Source organism: Primulina eburnea, chromosome 15 (assembly GCF_022965805.1).
Source record: "Primulina eburnea isolate SZY01 chromosome 15, ASM2296580v1, whole genome shotgun sequence".
In the NCBI taxonomy this organism is placed as follows: Eukaryota; Viridiplantae; Streptophyta; class Magnoliopsida; order Lamiales; family Gesneriaceae; genus Primulina; species Primulina eburnea.
In genome coordinates, this window is record NC_133115.1 from 29,498,368 (window position 1) to 29,509,289 (window position 10,922).

The window sequence follows — 10,922 nt, forward strand, 5'->3', positions numbered from 1 at the left end:
CTGCTTGAGTTCTAGCATCTCAGCTGGAGCTAATCTTTATGGTGCTTTAGAGATTGGCACTGTGCCTGGCATGAGGTCAATGGCAAACTCCACCTCTCTATCTGGTGGAAGGCCTGTGACGTCATCTGAAAAGACGTCTGGAAAGTCCCTGACTACTAGCACGTCTGATAAAGATGGAGTGGGTACGTCAGGTGCAGATGTTATACTGGCTAAGAGAGCCTGACAACCCTTGGAAATCAGTCTCCTCGCCTGCATGCAGGAGATCATGCGAGGAAATCTCCTCCATCTGGATGGCCAATAAAAACTGATCCATTCCCAAAGGTCTAATCAGTACTGATCTTTTCTGGAAATCAATCAGAACTCTGTTCTTAGTCAGCTAGTCCATTCCCAAAATAATATCGAACTCTGGCATTGGTAGCAGGATCAAATCTGCATACACTAAATGGCCATGCAATTCTAGATCGATATCTCTGACCACTCTAGTAGCTAACAGCTCTTCCCCTGATGGGACTGTCACTAAATAATTCACGTCGAGGCCGATGGTCTTGATATCCAAGTGACTAGCGAACATCTCTGAGATGAATGAATGGGTGGCTCCTGAGTCTATCAAGGCCTGAGTAGCTATTCTCTTAATGAAAATACTTCTGGCCAGTAAGGTAGTGTCTAGATTCACCTCCTGTGCATGCATGGCGAACACTCTGCCTTGAGTTGGCTGTTTCCACTGCGGCACTCTTTCAGCATGTGGTCACTGGCTCCACACTTAAAGCATTTGCCTGATCCATACAAACATGGCCCTGGATACTGGCGGTTGCACTTAGGACACACTGGGAAAATAACGGGCTTCTGAGGTGCCCCCTGCTGTTGAACTGGACCTTTGCCCATCGGCGGTCCCTGATACGGCTTCTTCCCCGGCGGCCCTTGGTAAGGCCTCTTATGCTGAGGTCGCTGATGCTGCTGCTGCTGGTGTTGCGGTGGTGCCTGATAGGGCCTCTTGCCCTGCCTGTCCGCCTCGATATCCCTCAGATCTTGTTCTGCCACCAAAGCTCTAGAAACGGCAACTGCATATGTAGTAGGGCCAGCTACCCTCACATCACGGCGCAAGATAGGCTGCAAACCATCCATAAAATGTCTCAGCTTTGCCTGGACATCATTAGAAATCAGGGGTACAAAGTAACACCCCCTCTCAAACTTCCTGACGAAATCTTCCACGCTGTTGTCTCCTTGACGCAACGTCATAAATTCTCTGGTCAATCGGGATCTTACCTCTTCAGTGAAGTACTTGGCGAAGAACAATTCCTTGAATCCCGTCCAAGTCAAAGTCTGCAAATTCACTGCCACTGATGCGCTCTCCCACCATAGCCTAGCGTCCCCTGACAGAAGGAACGTGGCACACCTGACCCTATCAGCATCGGTCAGCTCCATAAAATCGAAGATTACCTCGATGGACTTGATCCATCCTTCGGCTATCATCGGGTCAGTGGTACCCTAGAACTCCTTTGGACTCATCCTCCTGAACCTTTCATACACTGCTTCTGGCCTGGGTCTCTCCTCTGCACCCATTGCTGCAGCGTGGTTCCCCGCAAACTGTGCGAAGAATTGAGTCATGCCTGCAAGCATCTGTGCCTGCATATCTGGTGGTGGAGGAGGAGTGGCCCTCTCTCCATCATAAGTCTCTTTGTCCTTATCCCTTGATCCACGGGCAATCAAACGTCTAGGAGGCATACTGTTCTAAAATTTACCCAACATGCATGAACTTAATATAAATTACATAAGATGCACATAATTTAACTTTTAAATATGCCCATGCTGAAATCATGACTAAATACTTACTACATAACATAATTTCAAAACATTAAAACTTACAGACTGGAGATGGGACTTCGTGAGCTTCTTGTGACTGGCAGTAGGCATAACCCTTTTCAAGAACACGGCTCTGATACCAATTTTAACGTACCGTAATTTTCATACTTCAAAATTTGCGGAAAAATTAAAAATTTTCTTAAACATAAAATCCATAAGGTCCTCACTCATCATTCATCATAATAATATTTGAAAGCCACATCACCAACTAAAATTTTCCAACAACATACTTGTTTCAAATGTCTCACATCCAACATAAAAGCAGAGTATTTTAAACTTTTCATAAAAACATAAACTTAGTGGTCCTAGGGTTTAGCCTTCCGCTCAGTCCAAGCCTGCCCCTTGGTCGCCACTTCCTGTCTCCTCCTCAACATACTCCCCTGCACCGATCAAGCCTAGTGAGTCTAAAGACTCAACACGTATAAACTGGAGATAGCAAGTACTACATAATAAAACCACATACAGTTTCAAAATATAACATACATACTTGAAACTTGAACTTACATCATAAACTTGAACTTACGTACATACATAATTAGACGTGCCATCAACTTAAACTTTTCATAAACATACTTGCATACTTGAACATAATTAACTTCATCATTTTTCGTAGAGGATGTTTCAAAGCAAGTGACCCATAACATAATAAATGCCTGATCAGACAAACCACAGTACTGGGCCGACAGGGACGTATCCACTGCCACATACATAAGATCCCCGTTCATAATTTAACGGGCTGGTTGGTCCCCGTTCATAATTTAACGCTTTCCAACCTCGATCTAACTCGTTCATAATTTAACGGGCGGATTGGTCCCCGTTCATAATTTAACGCTTTCCAATCCTAAACATAATTTGGTCACAAGACATTTAGCATACCTCAAAAACTTAAAATATTTTCTTGAACGTCAACATACTTACTTGGCGTTGAGGGATTCGTTGGATCTCACTTGGCCACTGCTGCACATACTAACATGAGTTCAAACACTTATCTTTCATAGCTTAGACGTAGGTATTCGTGCTCACCACCGAAGTAAATAAATAGCTTATGACATTCTAGATCACTCGGGACTTGACCTCGTTTAATAATCATACTAAGCCATGATATAGAACCCCAAAACAAATCCTATATTTTTACATAAATAAATTTTAACCATCGTACTAAACCATGATATAGAATCCCGAAGCAAATCCTTAAAAAAATTAAATAAAAAAAAAATTTAAATTTTTTTTTAATTTTTAAATTTTTTTTAAGAGGGCGGTACACGGACCCCGTGTAGGGGTCCGTGTACGGGTCCGGTTAGGTACTGAAATTTCGTATTTTTGAAGGAAAACGGACACGGACTCCGTGTAGGGGTCCGGGAAGGGATCCGGGTAGACACTGGACTTGCAAACTCATGAAAATTCACTAACTTATCCATTCATCCTTTCGATCCAAGCCTAAGGACCATGAACCAACACCTCAAGACTCATCCTAGGATGTTATTAAATTGATTCAAACCCATACAAACACCCCAAAAGTTCTCAAACATCGACAAGTAACTTTAATACAACAATAACCCGTAATTCGGCGTCGTTACGCTTCCTACGACTTCTATTACATCTCAAGCCAATCCCGACCCAAACGAACCACCAAATAACACCTAAATACATCCCATAACATATCTAAATGCAGTAGCACAAGCCCGGTGATGTCCAACAAAGTCTGCAACAAATAACTTCAAGAACATATCACTAACATAATTTTCAGGAAGCGCGGTTTGAGCAGTCCCACAAAAATGGTCATTACTCACTCAATTATTTTCCAAATACTTCAAATTTTATATCAAATCGAAGGTATCAAAAAGTTCTACAATTTTCTTGTTGAAAGTTTTCTCAGATTCACGACCGAAAAATCGCAGTATTTGAAAAGACAACAAAAACGAGTTTTCAGATCTAAAATTTATTTCAAAAATGATCCAACCCATTTTCTACTCAAACGACGAACGTCACACAAAAATTTTTACGCATAAAAATAACACGACACATAATATGACGAGATCGATGCAGAAATAACAGAATATGCGTGCCTTTGATGATTAAACAATACCGAAACGACGACACCGAAGCGAAAATGGAGCGAAGGTTGATCCCGGACGATCGTGGCTCGATTTTCCTTGAAGAACACTCACTAAAACTTGCTGGAATTGCTAAGGAATACTTGAAGAAGTTGGAGAGGAAATAATGGAGATGAAATAATGGAGAGGAAAGTTGAGGGAGAAGAGTTTTAAGGATATGGAATGTGTTTGGTGTGTGTGCTATACGTGTATATGTGTGTGGTGTGTGTAGGAAATAGTCAATTATTTAGATAATAATAGTTAAGGATTTTAAATTAATAATTAACTTGCTAATTAAGACTACTAACCCACTAATCAATTTGTTAAAATAAAAATAAAATACATTACAAAATTGATAAACTTTAAAAGTTAAAAAAAATCTTAAAATAACTTAATTTTTAAATTAGGTTTTATAAATATTAAAAACTTCATAAATCATTTAAAATGCCTCAATTCTAACTTAAAATAAAATATCACTTTTAAAATTGCCAAAATCGTCACCGGTCTCTTTCCCTCGATTCCGCATCGAATATTCGTCTGAAACATAAACTTGAGAAAATATTTATTTTAACACGCATCAAATAAACATAAATAATTAAAAGAATGAAATTTCATAAATTAAATAAATGCATATATTTTACGTATACTAATTTTTGGGCTTTACAGGGTCCGACCTTTCCACCCTTCGGACAAGAAGGCCAGCTAGCTAAGATACAAAAGATGAGGGAAGAGATTGATCAACTGAAGGATAATCGGAAGGAGAACCCTCCCCCAACGGCCAGGGCAGTGCCATTCTCCGCTGAAATATTAACTGAAGAATTACCAAAAAATTTCAAGTTCCCGAATATTGTTGAATATGACGGGAAGGGAGACTCCGAAGACCATCTGACGCGATTCGAAAATGCTGCACTCCTGCATCAATATTCAGATCCAATCAAGTGTCGGGTCTTCCTCACGACCCTAGTAGGGTCGGCACAACAATGGTTCAATCTCCTTCGACCAGGAGACATCAGAACCTTCCTAGACTTCAGCCGAGCTTTTCTCCATCAGTTTGCAAGCAGCAAAAACCATCCCGTCACTCCCTATAGCCTTTTCACAATGAGGCAGCAAGAGCACAAAGGCCTGCAGGCATATATGCGGAGGTTCAGCGCGGTGGTCATCGAAGTGCCGTATGCAACATCCGACCTATTAATTAGTGCCTTCATCCAAGGGCTCACCACGAAAGATTTCCTCAAGTCATTAATAAAAAAAACCAGCGAGTACTTATGACGAACTTCTAGCCCGAGCAGAAAAGTATGTCAATCTCGAAGAGGTCCAGCTCGCCCGAGCCCACCAATGGAAGGAGCCGCCTATCAGCCCCAAAAGGCCTAAACCCGCTAAGCCCGATCCTCGTTCTGATCGGCCAACCCAGCCAGAATCCTTGGGCCAGTTCGCCGCCTATACCCCGCTCAGGGTTAGCAAACTCAGAGCCCTCCATATATGTGAAAACAAACATCTTATCCAAAGGCCCCGGGGAAGTGATCAGGGACCCCGAAGGCCCAGGTCGGACAAATATTGCGATATTCACAAAGATTATGGACACACCACCAATGAGTGTAAACATCTGGGCCACGAGATAGAACGCATCGTCCAACAAGATGCCCAGATGGAGGACATTTTAACTCAGCAGGGATCTGACTACCGACCCCCCAAAGAGGGGTAGGGAAGATCTTGACTCCAGAGACAGGAGAAGGGGGAGCCAGCCCCGCAACGAGCAATACCTTCTCCCGGAGCAAAATCAGCCCGGACCTAATCGACAACCGCGTCCTCCCCCTCGGGGAATTATAAACATGATAGCAGGGGGACCCACTGACGGGGACTCCAACCGAGCCAAAAAAACAAGTAGCAGAAGATTAACGAATGTGGAAATCACTGGGGTGAAAGCCCGAGCAGGACCTCTCATATCGTTCGGACCAGAGGACCTGATTGGATTGACGGACTCCCATAATGACGCGTTGGTCATCCGAGCTATGATAGCTAATTTTTAAGTGGCCCGAATATTCGTCGACTCTGGAAGCTCAGTGAACGTACTTTTTCAAGAAACCATGGATTAGATGGACTTGGGAGAGTATAAAGTCGAGCCAGTATCAACACCGTTGTTTGGATTCACTGGACACGCCATCCAACTTATCGGCATGATAAACATGTCACTCACACTAGGGGACGCTGGTACGAGAAAAACAAGGATCATTAGTTTTATAATTGTAAACGCCCCCTCGACGTATAATGCGATACTGGGACGACCAGCCATGACCGCTTTCTCGGCAGTCGCCTCAGCTCTGCATCAAAAGATCAAATTTTCAGTGGGCACGGAGGTCGGAGAAGTAAGAGAGGATCAAAAAATAGCGCGGAAATGCTATGTGGAAGAAGTGCGGGTTGAGCAGAAAGCCATGAAAAAAACCGACCACCCGTGCCGACCAAGCCTTCAAGAGCAGGATCATCTAAACCTAATAGGAGACACCGCCCTAACATCCCCGGAGGAAGAGTGTGAAGAGATTATCATCTCCCCTCCAGCAGGGGCGGTCAAAATAGCGAAAACAATGAAAGAACCCTTGAAGAGTCAGGTCATAGCATGCCTCCGGAGGAACAAGGACATATTTGCTTGGTCCGTGGCCGACCTCATGGGGGTTAGAAGAGAGGTAGCCGAGCATAATCTTAATGTTTCGAGGGAATTCCGACCCGTCATTCAAAAGAAACGCCACTTTGTACCTGACAAAGATGCCATTATCGAAGAACATGTGGGAGACTTATTAAAGCCGGACACATTCGGGAAGTGCACTTCCCGACCTGGTTGTCAAACGTCGTTTTGGTCCCAAAATCCTCCGGCAAATGGCGTATGTGCGTCGATTTTCGTGATCTAAACAAAGCGTGCCCCAAGGACTGTTATCCGTTGCCAAGGATAGATCAGTTAGTAGATTCCACTGCAGGTCACGAACTACTGAGTTTCTTGGATGCCTATCAGGGGTACCACCAAATTCCATTGCAAAAGAAGACCAAGACAAAGTAAGTTTTGTGACAACCAAGGGAACTTATTGTTATGTCGTCATGCCGTTCGGCCTTAAAAATGCCGGAGCAACCTATCAAAGGCTAATGGATCGGGTATTCAGAGGACAAATAGGGAAAAATATAGAATTATACGTGGATGACATCCTCATTAAAACTAAGGTCCTCATTAAAACTAAGGTGGCCGACCAATTCATAGCCGATCTGGAACAAACTTTTCAAACGCTTCGTGACTACAAGCTCAAGCTCAACCCCAGCAAGTGCGAACTGGGAGTCCGGACGGAAAAATTCTTGGTATACATGGTCACAAGGAGGGGGATTGAAGCCAATCCTCAAAAGATTGAAGCCCTAACCACCATGGGCTCCCCTCGGAATCTACAAGAGGTCCAAAGATTAACTGGAAGGATAGCCGTCCTAGCTAGGTTCATTGCTAGGTCGGCTGACCGAATATTTCCGTTCTTTAAAGTACTCCGGAGAGCAAAAAACTTTGAGTGGAACGAACAGAGCGAAGAAGCCTTCCAGGAGCTGAAAGCATATTTGAAAGAGTTACTTGTCCTCCACAAACCAATCCGAGGGGAGGAGATGCTAGTCTACTTGTCAGTCACCCCCCGGGCGGCCAGCTCGGTCCTAGTAAGAAGAGAGGGAATAACCCATCAGCCGGTCTACTTTGTCAGTCACGCGCTGAGAGGATCTGAGTTGAGATATACGACTCCAGAGAAATTAGCTTTGGCCCTGGTCATCACAGCCAGAAAATTAAGGCCCTATTTCTTGTCACACCCCATAACGGTCCTCATCAACAGTACCCTGGGCAGGATTTCAGAAAACCCGGATACCTCATGAAGGTTGATCAAATGGATTACCGAGCTCAGTGAGTATGACATCGGATATGAACCTCGAAAGGCAATAAAAGCGCAGGCCCTAGCCGATTTCGTGGCCGAAACAGTACAACTAGAACAAGAGGAACGATGGAGAATTTTCATAGATGGGTCTTCCGGTCAGACAGGAAGTAGGTTCGGAATTGTATTTATTTCTCCATGGGGAGAGGAAACAGGAATTTCGGTCAGGTTAGATTTCAAAGCGTCCAACAATGAAGCCGAATATGAGGCTCTCCTCCTGGGGCTCAAAGCAGCCCGCAATATGGGAATTTCCCGAGCCATCATATACTCGGACTCTCAATTGGCGATCCAACAAAGTAATGGGAAATTTGAAGTGAAGGGCGATAAAATGGTCAAATATGCCCAAGTGATGAATAAAGCCAAAGAAGAATTCTCTGAGCTCATCTTAGAGCTTATTTCTAGAGCGGATAATGAGAAAGCCGATCGACTGGCCAAACTGGCCAGTGCTATGAGTTGGGAGACCGAGCCCAACCCGATAGGACGGGAGCTTGTTTCTCAACTCGAACAGTTGGATGACATATTAGCCGACGTAAAGGAAGGGGACTGGAGATATGATATTCATCAACACTTGAAGCATGGAAAGCTGCTCGGGGAAGAGAGAAAGGCAAGAGAAATCAAGAGGAGGGCTCTTTGATTTGTAATTATCAATGATATTTTATTCAAAAGGTCTGTCTTCCGACCATTACTAAAATGTCTAGGAGAAGAAGAAGCTAACTACGTGTTTAGAGAAATACACGAGGGGTGCTGCGGAAATCATCTGGGAAGCATGGCATTTGCTCGGAAAATGCTGTTGGCTGGGTTCTTCTGGCCAACCCTGAAGAAGGATGCCTCTACCCTGGTCAGAGACTGTCACAGCTGTCAAAAACATGCCAACTTACAAAAGAGACCGGCAGAGCTCATGAGGGCAGTCATCGCATCATGTCCCTTCGATCAATGGGGCATAGACATTGTAGGACCTTTCCCATCAGCCGCGAGGCAGAGGAAATTCTTATTGGTGGCGATTTATTACTTTTCCAAGTTTGTGGAGGCCGAGTCGCTGGCCCGAATTACAGAAACCGAAGTCTTCAAATTCTTATAGAAAAATATTGTATGTCGATTCGGAATACCCCGAAAACTCATTTCAGACAATGGAAGACAATTCTGCGGAGCCAAAGTCAAGGCCTGGTGTGAAGAAATGAAGATCCAACAGCTGTTCACCTCCGTGGCCTACCCCCAAGGTAATGGGCAGGTTGAAGTCACCAATCGTACGATAGTACAAGCGTTAAAAGCTCGGTTAGGAAAAGCCCAAGGCAGTTGGGCGGAGGAACTCCCGAGCGTACTCTGGTCATATAGAACCACACCTTAAAGTGCTACGAAAGAAACCCCTTTCAGCATGGTATATGGAGCAGAGGCAGTACTGCCCGCCGAGATCGGACAAGAAAGCGCTCTGGTCACAGGGTATGTCTTGGATAATGAAGGTTTTCGAGCTATGGAGTTGGATTTCGTGGAAGAAAAGAGGGAGAGAGCTAAGGTAAGGATGAACGCCTACCGTAAACGGATGATCCGAGCTTACAACAAAAAAGTTTACCCCCAGGTCTTCAAAGAAGGAGACTTGGTGATGAGGAAGATCCATCACCATGGAGAGAGAGGAAAACTTGATCCAAAATATGAAGGCCCCTTCAAAGTAATAGGGAAGGCCGGGGTCGCAGCCAATTATCTGGAGGATGCAAAAGGAAATAATGGTAAAAGGCCGTGGAATGCCCAGCATTTGAAGAAATATTAAGCCTAGAATATATATAGAAATAAAAATTAAGGGGGGGGGGGGGGGGGGAACTGATACCACCCGCCCTGCACATTCTACACTTTTTTAGTTATAATTATTAAATTTCGGACGTATGTATAACCGGTAATTTTATTCCAAGGATATTTGCACTCATGTAAATAAAGTCCACGAAGGTGGCACTAACCCAAAACAAGCCCGACCACTGGCTCGGCAACACTCAAACTCACGAATGTGGGTCTCATATAAATAAAATCCACGAATGTTGCACTAACTTAAACAAGCCCGACCACCGGCTCGGCAACACTCAAACTCACGAATGTGGGTCTCATGTAAATAAAGTCCACAAAGGTGGCACTAACCCAAACAAGCCCGACCACCAGCTCGGCAACACTCAAACTCACGAATGTGGGTCTCATGTAAATAAAATCCACGAATGTGGCAATAACTTAATCAAGCCCGACCACCGGCTCGGCAACACTCAAACTCACGAATGTGGGTCTCATGTAAATAAAATCCACGAATGTTGCACTAACTTAAACAAGCCCGACCACCGGCTCGGCAACACTCAAACTCACGAATGTGGGTCTCATGTGAATAAAGTCCACGAAGGTGGCACTAACCCAAAACAAGCCCAACCACCGGCTCGGCAACACTCAAACTCACGAATGTGGGTCTCATGTGAATAAAATCCACGAATGTGGCACTAACTTAAACAAGCCCAACCACCGGATTGGCAACACTCAAACTCACGAATGTGGGTCTCATGTAAATAAAATCCACGAATGTGGCACTAACTTAAACAAGCCCGACCACTGGCTCAGCAACACTCAAACTCACGAATATGGGTCTCATATAAATAAAATTCACTAATGTGGCACTAACCCAAACAAGCCCAACCGCTGGCTCGGTATTACACTGGTCCATGTCCGCATGGTTTGACACAAACGGGGTTTTTACGTTTGTTACGTGGAAAAAATAATTTTAAAGCACGGTGCTCAGACAATCATTCGGCTCGGATTTTTTACGTTTGTTACTTGGAAAAAATAATTTTCAAGTGCGGCGCTCGGAAGATCATCCGGCTCGGATTTTTTCATTTATTACTCGAAAAAGAATGATTTTCAAGTTTAATGCCTAGAAGACCATCCTGCTTGGGTTTCACGTCGGTAACTTAGCAAAAATGATTTCTAAAACAAAGCCCGAATGGCCATCGTGGTCAGATATCCTAAACCGAGATTGATAAACAAAAGAAAATTAATTAAGGACAAGTCA

General features: G+C 44.1%; 2 protein-coding genes across 2 annotated transcripts; both read left to right on the plus strand.

The window, feature by feature from the left end:
• The first annotated feature begins 6,046 nt into the window (after positions 1-6,046).
• LOC140815621 (uncharacterized) lies at positions 6,047-8,525 on the plus strand. Its single transcript, XM_073174698.1, has 3 exons — positions 6,047-6,830; positions 6,955-7,591; positions 7,838-8,525. Exons 1-3 carry the CDS (start codon positions 6,047-6,049, stop codon positions 8,523-8,525), a joined length of 2,109 nt encoding a protein of 702 aa, XP_073030799.1.
• Positions 8,526-9,263: 738 nt separating this feature from the next.
• LOC140815622 (uncharacterized) lies at positions 9,264-9,653 on the plus strand. Its single transcript, XM_073174699.1, has one exon. The coding sequence runs from the start codon at positions 9,264-9,266 to the stop codon at positions 9,651-9,653; it is 390 nt and encodes a 129-aa protein (XP_073030800.1).
• The last annotated feature ends 1,269 nt before the right edge of the window (positions 9,654-10,922 follow it).